Genomic DNA, 19257 nt, shown 5'->3' with positions numbered 1-19257 from the left:
GAGGTAAGTGATCTGAATAGACACTTCATCACAAAAGATACGTGAACGGCCAACAAGTATATGAAAAGATGTACACTATCATTAGTTATTAGGGAAATCTAAGTAAAAACAGCCACGATGAGACACCACTATATACCCAGTAGAGTGGCTACACATTTTAAGAAAGACTAGCAAAGATACAGAATAACTAGAACTATCAGACAACCCTGGTGAGAAGGCAAAACGGTACAGCCAGTTTGCCGGTTTCTCACGGCGTCAAACACAGATTACTCTATGACCCAGCAATTCCATTCCTGGGCGGGGTTTCACCCACGAGAAAGGAATGCATGCATCCACATGGACTTGTACATGAATGTCCCCAGCCACTTTATTCTTAATAGCCCTAAACTGGAAACAACCCAATGTCCACCAACTGGTGAATGGATGAAGAAATCGTGGTATATTCACAAAATGGAACACTACTGAGCAATGACAAGGAATAAACCAGGGACACACCCAACAACGTGGATGGATCTAAAAAGCATTCTGCTGTGTGAAAGAAACTAGACATAAAGCACTACATACTATATGATTCCATGTACTTGACATGCCAGACGTTACTGAAAACTCTAGGGACAGAAACAGGTCAGTGGTTTCAGGGGCAGGGGCAGGAGGAGGGAACTGACAACACAAAGGCAAAAGAAACCTTTCTGGAGTAAGGGAAACATTCTTCCTCTAGAGCATGGTGCTCACTACACCACGTACACATTTATCTAAACGCACTGAACTGTACACTGAAAAAGGTGAATTTTATTGTATGCCAACATTTCAAAAACAATCAAGGGAGAGATCTTAGGAACTCCTAAATAAATGCCAATTTTAAAAATGTAACTCAACATCTGTTTTACACAGATGAGCATGGCCCCTGTGCAAGGATGACATTTGGATCTGTGAAGCATTCTATAACATAATAATAATAATAATTCAATTCTGTGTATTTACTATAAACATATTAAGTTAAATATGCTTCCCTATTAAAGTGAAAGCCGTTAGATTTACACTCTTCTGCTTATGGTGCCAGGCAGCTTGCCCATCCTTTTACTTACTACTTTAGGGCCCTTCTCACCCTTCCCAAAGTGTTACTTTTTCCAGTGTATTAATATTTACCTTATATTAAAAAAATGAGTAGTCAGTTTGGGATGCTACCTACTAAAGAAGTTCCTCAGCTATATTTTATTGTATGCAAATTACACCTCAATAGTTGATTTTAAAAAAAGAGGAATCACTTTCTAAAATGAATAATCCATTGTATTTTTGCTCAATATTATGAGCATTCATTAAGAACTCACCTCATTTTCCTATTAAAAAAAAACCCAAACCAAGCTAGCAAACAAGGTGAAAGGGAATGTGTGTGGGGAGTGTGGGGGAAGAGCCCTGGGAATATACTGACTTCCCGCCTGAGGAACAAACTGTGATCAGCTTGCAGGATTAAGTTCTATCTCAGGTGTGTGTCAAGGAGCTCCTTTAGCACTCCTGGTTCTCTTTCCAAGTGTCCTAACTCTGCCCCACCAAAATGTACCTATTCTATTTCACGTTATCTGACAGCACTGCTTTGCACTAAGAAATACTTGACGAGCTTGATATACTCAGGCACTATGTCGTCATCACAACAGAGGTGCATTCCATGAAGGGCCGGCTCCCAGTGCCACTAAACCACGGAGTGTTCAAGAGGGAGTTGGAGTAAGAAGCAAAGGCATTTTGTGACAAACAGGCTCTCGCTACATCTTACAAAGTCATGAACAAAAAAACCACTGATGCTACATAAGTTATCAAAACAAATGGCAAAAACAATATTACTCTGGACATGAGTCTAACACACGTGACAGTGAAAGTCGACAATGTAATAGAAGATATGAATTTAGGATTTCTTTAGAAGTTAGGATGGTGTTAGTCGCAAAACCTGCAATGCCCTCTAGCCTAGATACTGATTTTATGCCATCAAATTTACTGAGGTAATGATTTAAATTCCCCTGGAGACCACAAGGCAAATCCATCATTATGAGGCTGCTTGACTATCAGTGGTGAGCATTTAGTATTTTTCTTCTATAGAGACCTTGTTAATTAAGAGTCGCAAAATAAAACTGACAATTTGTTTGGTTAGTTTTGTTTTATGGTGTGGAGAGAAAGTTTTGTTTGGATTTTTGTTTTAATAGGAGAAAAATTTTCCCTTCTTTGAGATAGGCTAAACAAATAAGCACTCTACACAAATAATATAATTATTGGCATGAAGAGATGCTGACCTAATGCTCCCCAAACTTAAGATGAACACTGAGGCTGTGCTTTTTCAACATCTGAAGAACAATGTGGTCTGTGCACTTCCACACATAGCACAGAGGTGCTATGGGAACATAGAGAAAGGAGGAGAGAAGGCTTCACAGAAACAGTGCCAGCCGAGCCTACCAATCTTAGTGTTTACCACATACATTAGCTGCTTCAAGCTGAGTGGTATTTCAAAGATAGGTGCTGTGCTTAAGTTCACTTGAAAAAAACAAACAAAAAAAAGCAAAACAAAAACAAAAACACTACAAAGAGTAGGAGTCCTTGGCACACTGCAATCTAATTTCAACTTCTAAGTTGTAACACCTACTATGTTGAAGAGATACAACATTCTGGGTTAATAGCTATTCTAGATAGCAACTATAGGCACCCTTCTCTCTTCTGCCAGTAGGCTCTTACTTATTATTGCCTTTGCATTGTCAGAATGCAATAGTTGAATATACAAAATTCTGATAGCTCATATTTTGTTGACAAGAGAAAGATCTTTTTTGCTCTGTAATTATAAAACATTTTCATCTTTAGATTTGTAAGCATCAATTAGAATGGTCAACCCAATGACTTCTCTCATTTTATATTATCTATTTCCTTCTAACAATTTTCACATACACACCTGCTTTCTGCATTTGTCCACTTATGAAACTTATCCAGGTACATATTGGTACAGAAACATCATACAAGATTAAAGAATACTGTTATTTTAGCAAAGAGATGAAATAACAGTATTCTTTAATCTTATTGCAAAATACTAAGGAAAATCTTCCTACAGAATGACCACCTGGATGCTAATGTCATGTTTCTTTTTTGCCCTTAGAAATATACATAATTCTTGAGTTTGAGAAAATTCTAGGCTATCACCTGGAGACTCAATCTGAGACTCTCTTTATATAACTGATTTCATCATCATCTTTACAGTCTACCATGCTATCTGTCTCTTTGTATTCATCTTCCGGTTCATCCAATGTTTGTGAAATGTTTTTCTGTCAATTTCCTTCTCACTGACATAATGACTAGAAATTGAAAACTTCTGATTTTTCAACTGTGTTCACTAAAAGCTAAAAATAACCTACAAAGATGGTTTCTCTAGTTTTCTTTCATACCTACTTGAAAGACAATGCAATATTTGGGGTGATATAATAAATCAAAAGATGATGCAATAGTTATTACTGTAGCATCCTTCTAGGCAATCCCATTATTCTTATTATTTTATTCTTTTTTTAGCATAGTTGAGAATAAATGAGTTAACAATGAATCAATTTCTAAGATGACAAAACAGCAAACTATTTCAAGACACAGAAACAAATAAGATCACTAATACTCCATAATGTATCTTAAATTTATAAAATGCTTCAATGGACCCATATGTAATTACAAGAGAGAATGAACTTCATTCTATTTTAAAAATAAGTATATTTTATCTTTGTTTTTTGGAAGACCCCTAAGAAAGATTTAAGTTAAAAAGCTATCAATCCTATGAATAGTTAGAACTGTTCAAAAAAGAAACTGAAATTGGGTCCTGATGTTAAACTGATGGTTAAAATTCTCCACAAATTTTAAACAGCTGTATTATCTATACAATACCTCATTGAGTTAATAAAAATATTGCTATTTTAAGAGACAGTAGTCAAAAGGCAATGTTATTGCTACAAAGCTGCTAAGGACACACGGCCAACGTGACTGCCCGGGCAAATGCGTTCTCAAACTTCTCATTTTAATGCTGCAGAAAGGTTCATCAAAATCATATGGTATCACCTAGTTCTTATTTTAAGAAAACATTTCACTAAAAAAAATTCTTTATATCCAGTAATATAAACTTTTAGCTCTCACCAACATGTATGTTTAACTTCTTTATTAAGTATATATATATCAACATGCGGTTTAAGCTTTCAACTCCGAATACTATTTCCTTTTTTTTTCTTTACCACCTCAAATAAATTAGAAGTTCGAAATTCATCAAACAAAACTAATTCTTTATTTGGGCAATATGATAACATTAATACACAGATAACTTTGAATTCTAGCAACTGTAAAATCTAAACTTAAATGTTATTTACCGTATATTTAGTGAATTTATTTTTCCCTACCTTCACGGGACATTAAAATAGGAAAGGAAGTTAGGTTCAAAGGAGAAATGGGGCTTTGTAGTCATCGCTGCCACCTGAAGCCACCTGCCTCTAGCCATGGTCAACGCCACTGTGTTCTTTTGACATCATTGTTGATGGTAACTCCTTTGACCCACGCAGCTCCTTCGAGCTGTTTGCCGACAAAGTTCCAAAAACAGTGGAAAACTTTCGTGCACTGAGCACTGGAGGAAAAGGATTTGGTTATAACGGTTCCTGCTTTCACAGAATTATTCCAGGGTTTATTTTATCTGCCAGGGTGCTGACTTCACACACCATAATAATGCCAGTCCATCTACCAGGAGAAATTTGATGATGAGAACTTCATCCTGAAGCACACAGGTCCTGGCATCTTGTCCATGGCAAATGCTGGCCCGACACAAATGGTTCCCAGTTTTTCACCTGTGTGGCCAAGACTGAGTGGCTGGATGGCAAGCACAAGGTCTTTGGCAAAGTGAGAAGAGGGAGTGAATATCATGGAAGCCATGGAGTGCTCTGGGTCCAGGAATGGTGAGACTGGCAAGAAGATCACCACTGCCAACTGCGGACAACTCTAATCAATCTGCTTGTGTTTGATCTTAACCACCAAACTATTCTTTCTGTAGCTCAGGAGAGCATCCCTCCATCCCACTTGCTCACAATATCCTGTAATCTTTGTGGTCTCACTGCAGTTCTTTGGTTTCCTTATTCCCCTCGACATCAAGCTGGATTGTAGTTAAGCTTAGGATTATAAAATAAAAACTCAGTAACAAAAACAAACAAAGGAGAAATGGGAGAAAATTAAGATTTGGGGCCTCTCCTCTCCGGTCCGTGCCTCCAAGATGACAAAGAAAAGAAGGAACAAAGGTCGTGCCGAAAAGGGCCGCGGCCACGTGCAGGCTATTCGCTGCACTAACTGTGCCCGATGCATGCCCAAGGACAAGGCCATTAAGAAATTTGTCATTCGAAACATAGTGGAGGCCGCAGCAGTCAGGGGCATTCTGAAGCAAGTGTCTTCGATGCCTATGTGCTTCCCAAGCTGTATGTGAAGCTACATTACCGTGTGAGTTGTGCAATTCACAGCAAAGTAGTCAGGAATCGATCTCGTGAAGCCCGCAAAGACCGAACACCCCCACCCCGATTTAGACCTGCGGGTGCTGCCCCATGTCTCCCACCAAAGCCCATGTAAGGAGCTGAGTTCTTAAAGACTGAAGACAGACTATTCTCTGGAGAAAAATAAAATGGAAATTGTACTTAAAAAAAAAAAAAAAAGATTTGGGGCCTCTGAACAGGTGAGCTGTAGAGAAATGTTCCAAAATAATTCAGACATGTGGTCACTTACTTAGATAAATAAGCAAAGTCACCAACATGCAACACTCTATTCCTCATCAGTTCCCTAGCTTGGTGTCCTTTTCACACCTAGGGTCCATAGTGGCACTAGCCATGATAGTGAGTGCCAGTGAAATATCTTTCGGCTAGATGCAAAGGGCCAAGCAAAGAGCAGTGAAAGAAGAGATGCATGGAGAACAATGATGAAGGAGACAGGGCTGCAGGGGCCTGTGGTGTGGAAGGAGGCAAAAGAGAACGGTATTTCTGAAAATATATTTGGTAACCAATAAATCTCGGTTATAAGCCAAAGCACTAACATGTATTCTATTTTAAAAACACTTTAACAAAACAAAAACCTTATGAAGTTGAAAATGATCAACTTTCTAGCTAAATGACACTCATACTCAGATATTTTACGAGACATAGCCAAGCACTTTGACAACCTGACAAAGTGAAATTTCAGAAGCAAAAATGAAAAACTTTACTGAATATCCCCAAGTGATCTAGGACTTAAATTATTCCCCTTCATGTTGGATACGCTGGCAAATCAGGTAAGATGCAGGCCATGGGACCTGACGTCACTTGAGTGTTGGCCACTTGGCCAGATAAGCAAAGGTGACTTTTCTTTCTTCCTTGGCGGCAGGCCGAGGGGAGGGAATATCTGTTAAAAGTTAAAAAAGCTTTCTCCTCACATCTATAATAAATACTTTCAGAATTAACATTTTTATTGAAACACATATCTAGACTAAATTGGAAAATACGAGTTTTACTTTTAAGTGGGAACGCTATCTTTAAACATTATGTGAAGAAATCTGTGCCGAAAATGCCCACTCCATAATTGATTTGCATAAAGGTCAGATTATGGTACTTAGAATATTCAATCGGAACTTCACCAGTAAAAACAAAAGCATGGAAAACCCCCAAAACATGACAAGTACCTTGTGTATTAATTACAGCTACACATTTTGATAACGCTTGTTGTATACCAATCCAGAAACAAGTGAAATTACACGTGTACTGTGAGAGCTCTCAACAGCAAAGACAACTAGAATTCTCTCATATATAATCAAATATAACTTGTTAAGGATTTCACTCAAAATGTGCAATAGGGAAACCTGGATATTTGATATTTTCATACCCTGAAGAAAATAAAATGAAAATTATCTTAATTAGTTTCAAAAATTTTGTTTGTTCTGAATTGACATCGATTTCTAGAATCTTTTCTGGGGTGATTATAATGTATCTATAGTAATTAAAACTAGATTAGTTATTAGTTAGCAACTTAATTTAGGGGCAATGCAGGTTTGTTTCATATTCTGAACATATTTTCCCCCTTCTTAATTTGGCATCTAAAGTTATTACATGATCTGCAGTATGCATTAAAACACATCAGCACAGATAGGGTGCTATGCATGTGTGTTAGCTATTTGCCCTAAATGAGAAAATCCATTCTAGGAGTAATGAGCTAGCACTTAATCCAAAGGCCAGATGGCTACCTTAAATGCTTTAGCTATCTTAATCTCCAAACCAAACCAGAAGCTTTGTTGTTAGTAAAATGAGTTTTCACATGCACTAAGTGGCCTCATTACTTAGTATAATGGATATTAGAAATCACTAGGGTAACATGAGTTGCATTAAGCCATGGACTGATTAGAAAGAGATATATATTAACTTCAAATAGAGCCTTAAAAAAAGATAAATACATAAATAAAAACAAAGAAAGATATATATAGACCCTCCCCAATCCGGGGTCAAGGGAACAAGTGTTGAGACTCCAGCAAGTCCAGGAGGCTGTATTGTTGGGGGTGCTCCTAGAGCTTCATACTAAATGGCTGTGTGCAGCCAGTGATCTGGAAGATGCTGGTTGCCTGGTGCAGACCATATTCTGTCACTGATACTGTCACATTTGCCTCAGTAAATCTTTCAAGTAAAGGTTTGGTTAGAGAAATTAAACAGAGCTGGGCTGCATGCAACTTAAAAAACTGTTTTCAGCAACTGCCTGCTGATAAATAGATATGAGGGTGCAGAATCCGGACATGCTTTCATTATAACCTGGTCGCCAAACTGTAAGGAGGATGCCTAGAGCCCTTACCTAGCTTTAACTGCTGGAGGATACTTATCTACCAAGAGGTACATAATAGTTGGAAATTGCCAGCCTGGCTTAAGTCAACTTGTAAAAAAAAAAAAAAAAAAAAAAAAAAAGAGAGAGAAAGAAAATAAAAGGAAAGAAAAGAAGGATTTGTGGAAATAGAGAAAGTGATTCTAACTAAAACTCTGTGAGGGAAGATGTACCTGCTGATCCAAACAATCATTTTGAAATTGAAGTCCCTGTTTTTAAAGTTTCATTATGAGAGATTCTTTTTACATAAATCTCCTCCATCTGGAATGCATTTTACTTCTCCATAAACAGAGAACTGGACTAACTGTGAACGATTATTTTCTTAAGGGTAATGCTCTCCTAAAGAAAGAATCCCTTTAATATAAACCATATGCTAGTATCTTTGAAAGAAAAGATATTCTTCAGGAAATTAGTCGTCTATATCAGATCAAAGAAATGGAACCAAATGGATTCTAAAGCTTATGGAGTTTATAGCCTCAAATATTTTCACTGTAAGCATGTAGCTTATAAATATGACTGCATGAAATTTCACTGTATACACAACTCATTTTTTAACATCGTATTACTCTTGGTATGACATTGATCTCAACCCAAGGCCTGGCCTGCCCACGGAGCAACTGCCTCCCTCATGTTCTCTACCCATGCTTCTAAAATGGGGGCATGCATATTCTCAGAGGATCTAGCATATGTACTACCTTCCCCGAGCTCAACAACATCATGACATGCCGTTGAAAACATATTACAGTTAACACCAATATGAAGGTGTGCTCTACAGGGCTAGAGAACCTTAGTTTTGACCCCTGGTATATTCCCAGGGCCTGGAAGAGTGTATGGCACTTTGCAGTGTCTGCCACATTTTCAGTAAATGAATTCCATAAAATCCATAAATATACCTGTGGGGCACTATGCTAGGAACCAAAGATACAAAGTCCCTACTGATAAAGATCTTAGACATTCTACTAGGAAAGATAATAAATACACAAAGTAATTAGTTACAGCTTGTGATAGGTGCCATGAGGGAAATAAACAGGATACTGTGATAGAGAATAATAGAAGAAATAGCCTCAGATATGGTTTTAGACTAACTAGCTAGTTAGGAGAAGAAATGTGGACAGATCTGAAACACCTTCTAGATGTTTAACCAACAGGATTCACTGTTGGCCTGGACGTCGGCCATGAGAAAAAGGCTGATTCCTAGGTATTTTGTCTTTCTAGGTTTTGCTATTGCTTTTATTTTAAGTTTAACCAACTGGGTGATTTCATAATACCATTTATTGACGTAAGACATAAAGGAACAAATTTTGAAAGGAAAGGAAAAACTTTCATTTGGAATATGTTAAACTTGAAGAATCTATTGACATCCATTTGGAGATATCAATTAAGCTGCACAGTGGCTGGCAAAGAATAGGTGCTTAATAATTAAAAGAACTAAATAACAAATCAAACATCAAAATTACACAGAATTGAATTTAAAAATGAGTCTACAACAGTTTCTTACTTGAATCCGGGAGGCGGAGGTTGCAGTGAGCCGAGATCGCGCCACTGCACTCCAGTCTGGGCGACAGAGAGAGACTCTGTCAAAAAAAAAAAAACCTCAAAATTCATTTTTATATAATTTCGATGACACCATAATCCTATTCTTTTGGACAGCAGTTAAGCAGTAAGAATCAAGAAAAAAATCTGGAGTGCTCAATGGCGCCCAGGCTGGAGTGCAGTGGCGTGAACTCCGCTCACTACAACCACCTCCCAGCCGCCTGCCTTGGCCTCCCTAAGTGCCGAGATTGCAGCCTCTGCCTGGCAGCCACCCCGTCTGGGAAGTGAGGAGCGTCTCTGCCTGACCGCCCATCGTCTGGGATGTGAGGAGCCCCTCTGCCTGGCTGCCCAGTCTGGAAAGTGAGGAGCGTCTCTGCCCGGCCGCCATCCCATCTAGGAAGTGAGGAGCGCCTCTTCCCGGCCGCCATCACATCTGGGAAGTGAGGAGCGTCTCTGCCCGGCCGCCCATCGTCTGAGATGTGGGGAGCACCTCTGCCCTGCCGCCCCGTCCGGGATGTGAGGAGCGTCTCTGCCCGGCCGCCCCGTCTGAGGAGTGAGGAGACCCTCTGCCTGGCAACCGCCCCGTCTGAGAAGTGAGGAGCCCCTCCGCCCGGCAGCCACCCCGTCTGAGAAGTGAGGAGCGTCCTCCCTTCTCATCTGGGAGGGAGGTGGGGGGGTCAGCCCCCCACCCGGCCAGCCGCCCTGTCCGGGAGGTGAGGGGCGCCTCTGCCCGGCTGCCCCTACTGGGAAGTGAGGAGCCCCTCTGCCCGGCCAGCCGCTCCGTCCAGGAGGGAGGTGGGGGGGTCAGCCCCCCGCCCGGCCAGCCGCCCCGTCCGGGAGGTGAGGGGCGCCTCTGCCCGGCCGCCCCTACTGGGAAGTGAGGAGCCCCTCTGCCCGGCCAGCCGCCCCATCCGGGAGGGAGGTGGGGGGGTCAGTCCCCCGCCCGGCCAGCCGCCCCGTCCGGGAGGGAGGTGGGGGGTCAGCCCCCCGCCTGGCCAGCTGCCCCGTCCGGGAGGGAGGTGGGGGGGTCAGCCCCCCGCCCGGCCAGCCGCCCCGTCCGGGAGGGAGGTGGGGGGTCAGCCCCCCGCCTGGCCAGCTGCCCCGTCCGGGAGGGAGGTGGGGGGATCAGCCCCCCGCCCGGCCAGCTGCCCTGTCCGGGAGGTGAGGGGCGCCTCTGCCCGGCTGCACCTACCGGGAAGTGAGGAGCCCCTCTGCCCGGCCAGCCGTCCCGTCCGGAAGGGAGGTGGGGGGGGTCAGCCCCCCGCCGGGCCAGCCGCCCCGTCGGGGAAGTGAGGGGCGCCTCTGCCCGGCCGCCCCTACTGCGAAGTGAGGAGCTCCTCTGCCCGGCCAGCCGCCCCGTCTGGGAGGGAGGTGGGGGGGGTCAGCCCCCCGCCCGGCCAGCCGCCCCCTCCGGGAGGGAGGTGGGGGGGGTCAGCCCCCCGCCCGGCCAGCCGCCCCGTCCGGGAGGTGAGGGGCGCTTCTGCCCGGCCACCCCTACTGGGAAGTGAGGAGCTCCTCTGCCCGGCCACCACCCCATCTGGGAGGTGTACTCAACAGCTCATTGAGAACGGGCCATGAAGACAATGGCGGTTTTGTGGAATAGAAAGTGGGGAAAGGTGGGGAAAAGATTGAGAAATCGGATGGTTGCCGTGTCTGTGTAGAAAGAGGTAGACATGGGAGACTTTTCATTTTGTTCTGTACTAAGAAAAATTCTTCTGCCTTGGGATCCTGTTGATCTGTGACCTTACCCCCAACCCTGTGCTCTCTGAAACATGTGCTGTATCCACTCAGGGTTGAATGGATTAAGGGCGGTGCAAGATGTGCTTTGTTAAACAGATGCTTGAAGGCAGCATGTTCGTTAAGAGTCATCACCACTCCCTAATCTCAAGTACCCAGGGACACAAACACTGCGGAAGGCCGCAGGGCCCTCTGCCTAGGAAAACCAGAGAACTTTGTTCACTTGTTTATCTGCTGACCTTCCCTCCACTATTGTCCTGTGACCCTGCCAAATCCCCCTCTGCGAGAAACACCCAAGAATGATCAATAAAAAATAAAAAATAAAAAATAAAAAAAATTAAAAAAAAAAAACAAAAAAAAACAGTTTCTTTCAAACCCCAAGAACCAACACCCATAGAGAAATATTAAAGGGGAATTTTAACTGAACATTATTGAATCAATGGACCTAATTATTTTTAATGGAGCTACTGAGATCAACTACTTGTTTTAGTACTGTGTAGGTAACACCTTATGATAACAGTAGATAGCAATAAACTATTACTAAAAAAAATACGTATCAATAAAAGTTGACTTTCTAAGAATCAAAGCCCAAAGTAAACAATTTAAAGATATCTCTGTTTCTTGGTCGAATTGAAAGCTACGTCTAAGAACAATGCCTTAATAAAAAATCTTTTTTCTACTAAAAACAAATCAGCTTTTACTATATTAGAATGCACTTATTATATAGTAGTGCAGGCACTTTGGAAGGTGGTACTTCAGCTGAAATAGCATTTGTTGAACATTTGGATTCAATGGCTAATTCCTGCTTCTTTCCTGTGTGCTGCTTCCAGGTGGCTAGAAAACAATCTAATTCTTCCTACCAGCAGAATGTAAAATAGGTTTCTATCAGACTTGATTGTCAACCTTTGAAATAGGATGTATAAATAACAAGCATTAAATAGACTCATGTATTACTTTGCAAATAAATTTCAGAAAATAATTACCTTAATTTAGACTATAATTTGAAGGAACGATCTAGAGCAGGGTTTCTCGATCTTAGCATAACTGATATTTTGGGCTCAATAATTCTAAGCGGTGGGGACTGTGCCATGCATTGGATGATATTTAGCAGCATCCTTGGCCTCTACCAACTAGATGCCAGTGGCACACCACTACCCAATCTCCCAGTTAAACAAAGAAAGATGTCTCCAGACACCGCCAACGTCCCTTGGGGAACCTCCAATTAAGAATCACTGACCTAGAGTCACTCCAGTTACAGGTTAAAACCCTACATACATCAATGATGGAAATCACTGTAAGGATTCATAGTAGCCATGATAGCCAAGACCACCTCAATGATCCCCACCTCTGGTATTCACAGTTCCCTCCCACACAGTATCAGGGTTGGTTTGTATGACCAATAGAAGACAATAGAAGAAGGCATGTGATTTCCAAGGCAGGGTGTGTAACTTCTGTCTTTCTCTTGGATCACTTGCTCTGGGAGAAGCTGGCTGCCATGTCATGGCAACATTCAAGGAGCCCTATGGAGAGGCTGCCTCCAAGGCCAGGAACTGAGGCCTCTAGCCAAGAGACATGTAGGATAGGGACCTCCCACCAAGAGCTACCTGAGGAAGATTTGAAGGAGATCCTCCCACCTCAGTCAGGCCTTCAGATGACTACAGCTGTAGCCAACATCTCAGTGATGACCTCCTAAGAGACCCTGGGCCAGAGTCACCCAGCTAAGCTGCTACTGACTTTCTGACACACAGAAACCATGAGATAATCGATGCCTGAAGCCACCAGGTTTTAGGATCATTTGTTACGTAGCAACTGATAACTAATACAGAATTATATCTGTCCAAACACTAAAATAATGAGTTGAAACACACCCTGGCAGGGGGATAAATCCTTACACTTCGTAACAGAACCACTACATTCTTTACCCAAGGACACAAATGACGGCTTAGTAGCAATTTATCTTTTCCAGGAAAAAGCGGGGCCACTGAGCACCAAAACTGTCTCTCTTGAATTTAGGGTATGGTTTTAGGGCTGGGGGTGGGGGAAACAGAATAGATTAGTAACTTGATTTCTGTGGTAAGATAAACAATTTTCCACAAAGAAGTCCTTGAAGATCTTGATGGAGATTCACATACCAAAGCTGGCAGCTCACTGTTCCTTCTTTCCTGTGATATAGCCACTAAACACAGGGCATTTCAGTAGGAAAATTTCAGATTTAGTTGTGGCTCAGGCTCAATGGGGATGATCCAGGAGAATGACGGAAAGTCTGAAGGAATGCGGTTTCCTCAGATCGTTTCTAAACCCACGAGTCAAGTCACAGGCATGCCTCCTACTGACACAGGCACATTTGTTATCCCACTTTGCACATAAAAAGCTAAATTAATTACTAAATGAACTTGGATTAAGTGAATCTTCAAATTTTATCTTCCTGGGAATAAACAATATTCCAAGAAAATACATCCCTATTTCTTACATAACTTGGAAAGCATCTTGCACTGAAACTATCTCTGAAGGTGCTATGGGCTGAAATGCGGCCCTGCACAAATTCCTGTGTTGACGTCCTAACCCCCAGGACCTCATGATGGAACTGTAATTAGGAAGAGGGTCTTTAAAGAAGTCATTACATTAAAAAAGGGTCATTAGGGTACACCCTACTTCAATATAATTGGTGTCCTCATAAGAAGAGATTAGGACACAGACACACACAGAGGGAAGGCCACGTGAAGACATAGGGAGAATACAACCATCTATAAGCCAAAGAAAGAGTGCACAGTGAATCAGCAAGAGAACTAACATAACCAACTCCATTTTTGTTTAAGGGGCCTTTACCCATTCCTGCACATGGACAAGGATAATTTTAGAGCACTGAGATAATATGCAAAAACAGCAATCAGGTAGTTTTTAAAACTAACTCTGAGATTAAAGGAGAAGTGTATGAACAACTATGTTTCGTTAAAGATTGATGAGAGCACTGTGACTTGACTAAGGACAAGGATATTCCCAACCTCCTTGGACCCTTGCCGGCGCCCAGATGTCTGTGGTCGTCAGTTACCTCTTCATCCCAACCCTCTCCCCTTCCCCCTGCCTTAACATAAAAACAGCCTAAAATGTGTTCTGACTTGAGAGGGTCCTCTGGGACACTAGTCCACCATCTTCTTCGTTTGCTGGCTCTCCAGATAAACCTGCTTTTCCTCCCACCAACTCTCGTCTCTCGTGGGTGGCTTTCAAGTGGCACGCAGCCGAACTTGGGTTCAGTTATGAGAGGCCTCAGAAGAAACCAATCCTGCCAACACCTTGCTTCAGACATCTAGCCTCCAGAATTGTGGAAAAGTACATTTCTGTTGTTTATGCTGCTCCCAGTCTGTGGTACTTTTATATCGCAGCCCTAGTGAACTAATCCAGAGGGCTTTATGGTTGCCCTTGTGTTTGCTGGGTCCTCTGTGATCCTGAATCTGGTCGCTTCCACTAATCATAGCAACCACACCATCGGTAAATTAATGTGCAGACCATGATGTTATCTCAATTTTAAAAAGCGTGTCACAACGACACTAGATCCCCCAAATTATCCATCAATGAACTGCTAGAACTGAGGTCTCTTTTACTCTGGCGTTCTTGACTTTTACCAATACTTCAGAGCAGGGAGAAAAAAAAGGGAAGAATTAATTTGAACAACTTAAGTGGAAATAATTGAACAATGAAGTCCTTCTTCAATCTAACAGTGGAAGGGGTTTCTGAAACTTGATGACCATAATCCAGGGCAAAAGACTTACTGGAGGAATGTCCGTTGTGTTGAATATGGGTTTAAAGATGATTTGCTGTGACAGTGTTGAAGGTGAGCAGCTGGGGTGGAGAGGGGCAGTGTCTCTGAAGTAACAGAGACCTGGCCATCACTTAGGATAACATTCTCAGGTGAACAGGTACAGCTAGTCAAACTGAGGAGGAAAGTAAAGCTTTCAAGTTGAATAGCTAAGGAGAATTTTTAGGCTGGGTGTGGTGGCTCATTCCTGTAATCCCAGTACTTTGGGAGGCTGAGGCTTCCAGCGATCCTCTTGCCTCAGCCTCCCAAAGTACTGGACAACATAGTGAGACCCTAGTCTCTAAAAAAAAAAATAGTTACTCTTTTAAATTAGCCTGGTGAAGTAGCGTGAGCCTGTAGTCCTGGCTCCTTGGGAGACTGAGGAAGGAGGATGCCTTGAGACCAGGAGTTGGTGGCTGCAGTGAGCTATGACTGTGCCACTGCACTCCAGGCTGGGTAACAGAGCAAGACCCTGTCTCAAAAAAAAAAAAAAAAAAAAAAATTTAAAGAGAAGTCATAGTAGTGACAAATTATTCCGAAGTCCAAATTCCACAGAAAATAGCAAGGTAGGAAAAGGTCAGTTTACCACATCTAATGCGTTGAATGTTTACTATGCATAGTGCCGGGCTAAGTGCTCAACGTGCACACCATTTATTCTCTACTCCGATTCCACTGACAGGTGTTATTATCATGCCCAATCAAAGATAAATAAGCTCAGAGAGGTTAAATTACATATCCATAAAATAAGACAGAGTTATACATTTCTGTATGATAAAATGATGAAAGTTACTTACACATTACCTTTTTTCTTTTCAAATGTGACTACTAGAAAATTTAAAATTACATATGAGCTTGTATTATGTCTACAGAACTACATCTATTAGCTTCTTAAAATCTAGGAAGAAAAGTAATTCATTTGCTTAATCACAGTAGACATTTAACTAGAAATCTAAGGAATTAAAAGCTTCTGGTGCTTTGAAACTTACAAAACGAGATGAGTTATCATTTTTCACAGTCTTCGCATTTCCAAATGATTCCAGAATTGGATTTGCTTGCAAAAGCTGCCGTTCAAGTTCCCCCTAAAAGACATTACACACACACAAATAAAAGCAGATGTACGTTAATCTAATGTCTTTACTCAAGTCATCAGGGGAAAAATTTCTAAAAAAGAAACTGCATCTTTTCCTCAGTTCTTTCATTCTGTCTGCCATCCAGCAACTTTTGTTGGCTTCTTAATCCTGGTTATGATAATGGACTCTACTAAAGGAAAAAATTAGCATCTATAAAGTGATCACAAGGAGAAAAAAATGTCACGCTGAACAGAGAAGATCAACTTAAGCATGGGGCACGTAAATCAGGCAGAGAATTTTGAAAATAAAACAGACTGGCTTTCATGAAATGAAATTTAGCACGACACTTCAATTAAGAACATATTAATACTTGTTTATTTTAACTCTGCCTTATTTGAAAACTTTAAGGCAGTTAATTTAACAGTTACCACTGTATTGATGTAGCACTTTCCAGTTTTCCAAGGAGTTTCATATACTATCTCTATCATATAGACAGGGCAATGTCTTCACCTCCACTTTCAGAGGATGGTAAAGACGTTGATGCTGCTAACTTGCTCAGATTTAAAAGGCTAAGTAGAGAGGATTCGGTAAAATGTCTGCTTTAGTCGGTGTCTTTACTTATATGTAAATTAGGCTATAAAACAGATTCTACAAACAAAAGGTGGAAATATATTAATACGTACTTTAATCATGAAACACAATAGAAAGCTGTATGAGAAAGCATGATGCCATTTCTGGCCATGAAAAGCACCAGAAGTGATGTTGTGTTTCTGGAATGTAATTTCAGAATTATATTTTATGACTTAAATCAATCTGCTTTTTCCAAACATAAATCTTACCCCTATATTTTAAAATACCCACAGTATTTTAGACCTAAAGAAAAACTAAATAAAAGCCACTAGGAAATGCGATACTCTAAGCAAAAAAGATGAATATAAAGAACCTCACATGAGGCTTTTAAATTAGTGGCATTTGGTATGTGATGCACTCCATCACCATCAAATTAAAAAAAAAGAACAAATATATGTCATCCGTACAGTTCTGTCACGCCGCCCTGGTGTGGACTGTCACTCAGCTGAAAGGGTGGGGAAGTGTTCCTCAGGCACATTACACAGGAAGGGGACCTGCTCCGCCTACATCCATTACAGCATGATCTGGACTATCCGCATGTTCATAGGTCTTAACTACAATCTACAACCGTGTTCAACTGAAGCCAGTCAGGAACCAGTCTTGTCGAGAACCTCAAGCTACGTGGATGTCATTACATGGCATCAGTTTATTTTCTTGGCATTAGACAGTTTCCTCCCTGTACAACAAATCTTCTGTTTTCCTCACTTCAAAACCCTTACCAGACTATTTTTCCTGTAAAGTTTTTTTTTGTATTTTTTTTTTTGAGACGGAGTCTCACTCTGTCGCCCAGGCTGGAGTGCAGTGGCGCGATCTCGGCTCACTGCAAACTCCGTCTCCTGGGTTCATGCCATTCTCCTGCCTCAGCCTCCCGAGTAGCTGGGACTACAGGCACCTGCCACCATGCCCGGCTAATTTTTTGTATTTTTAGTAGAGACGGGGTTTCACCATGTTAGCCAGGATGGTCTCGTGCTGTAAATTTTTCTAAACCATTACCTGCTGCCAAACTGTCTTAAGCATGGTATCCTGAACAACTTTGATGACTGAGAGCCATTGTTAAAAATGCCAGTCAGGGGCCAGGCGCGGTGGCTTACGCCTGTAATCCCAACACTTTGCGAGGCCAAGGCGAGCGGATCATGAGGTCAGGAGATCGAGACCATCCTGGCTAACACAGTGAAACCTGTCTCTACTAAAAATACAGAAAAATTAGCTGGGTGTGGTGGCGGGTGCCTGAGGCAGGAGAATCGCTTGAACAGAGGAGGCAGAGGTTGCAACGAGCAGAGATCGCACCACTGCACTCCAGCCTGGGAGAAAGAGCGAGAGACTCGTCTCCAAAAAATAAAAAATAAAAATTAAAAATGTCAGTCATTATTCGGTGATAGACTGCCTTCCTCCACCCCCCCGGGGTCAGCAGTCAGTTCCATCAGCATTCCTAGGACCAATATCTTGCAAAGCCCTTGGTATACTCACTTTGCATTAACTGTTTGGGTCTCTAAAAGCCTTTTTTTTTTTTTTTTTAAACCTAATTCAATCTATGTGATGAGAATGTGGAAACTTGGAAAAACACTGGCATTCTAGTAAGTGGGACATTACCTTAATACTAAATATCTACTGCTAGACTTTGGATTCCTTAAAAGCACACACCATCCTACCAAATCATAAGAAAAAGACTTTGATAGTCCATCTTTAAAGAGTTTTCCTAACTTGGAGGTAAAACCAGTAATGCATATCTAACTTTAATATTACTTAGATATGGCTAAAAGGATTATTTGAGTCAAATTTTCTATTGGTTCTTTTCTTTTCCTCTGTGTGTGTGTGTGTGTGTGTGTGTGTGTGTGTGTGTGTGTGTGTGTGTATGAGAGAGAGAGAGAGAGAGAGATCCACTGATTCTATTCTTCTTGTGTTGGCTTCAAGTAACCTGGTTGTATCCCCTGTGCCTAACTCGGTCAGTATCAGGTCAAAATGATGCTTGGCAAATGCTTTGCTGAATGAATGTATAATCAGAGGTTCCACGGGTGTCCAACTCTTTAAATGTGAGGACATTTTTTGCTTATCTGTGATGGTGGATATCATGAAAATTATGCACAAACCTTTTTTTCTTAAATAGCTCATCAGCTATCGTTAGTGTATTTTATGCATAGCTCAGGACAATTTTTCTTCTTCCAGTGTGGCCCAGGGAAGCCAAAAGGTTGGAACCCAGAATTCTAGAACTATTTGGGGAGGGGATGGTGGTGAGCCAAAGGCAGCAAGAAGATTTATGGGTCCTCAGAGTCACCATGGTAATGGTGGACTCAGGCACTCCTCCGTCCCTGTTGCTGGTCCCACTACATTGATAGTGTCATGGTATCACTCCTACTAATGGATTTGTGGACATTGGTGAGACTGAGTAACGATCTCAAAAATTCCCCAAATGAATCCCCAAAAACCTGGTACAAAGCCAATTATCATAACATATAGAAATTAACATGAGATAATTTCTGTGTTGAACAATTTCATAATTAGATAAATGGTGCTAACAGATCTCAACCAAATTATGAAGGCATTTGTAAACCATCAGGGGGCAGTGACTATTCACTTTTCCTCTAGAATTGGATGGGCAATGTCCCTTGTTTCTATTCTATAATGTTATTTTGGAAT

General features: G+C 41.6%; 1 protein-coding gene and 1 pseudogene across 9 annotated transcripts in view; one reads left to right on the top strand and one right to left on the bottom strand.

Annotated features, from left to right (window-relative positions):
- Nucleotides 1-19257, bottom strand: part of MYH10 (myosin heavy chain 10) — a 156444-nt gene that overhangs the window by 78903 nt on the left and 58284 nt on the right. For all 9 annotated transcript variants that reach the window (XM_055101731.2, XM_063599244.1, XM_034942396.3 and 6 more), the window contains one exon: nt 15910-16002. In XM_055101731.2, the coding sequence (XP_054957706.2) occupies nt 15910-16002 (93 nt within the window). The remainder of the gene's footprint in view (nt 1-15909; nt 16003-19257) is intronic.
- On the top strand, nt 4191-6027 carry LOC117976548 (small ribosomal subunit protein eS26-like; annotated as a pseudogene).

This window comes from Pan paniscus, chromosome 19 (genome assembly GCF_029289425.2).
Source record: "Pan paniscus chromosome 19, NHGRI_mPanPan1-v2.0_pri, whole genome shotgun sequence".
NCBI classification, from domain to species: domain Eukaryota; kingdom Metazoa; phylum Chordata; class Mammalia; order Primates; family Hominidae; genus Pan; species Pan paniscus.
Note: the sequence above shows the minus strand (reverse complement) of the source record. Positions and strands in the feature narration are given on the sequence as shown.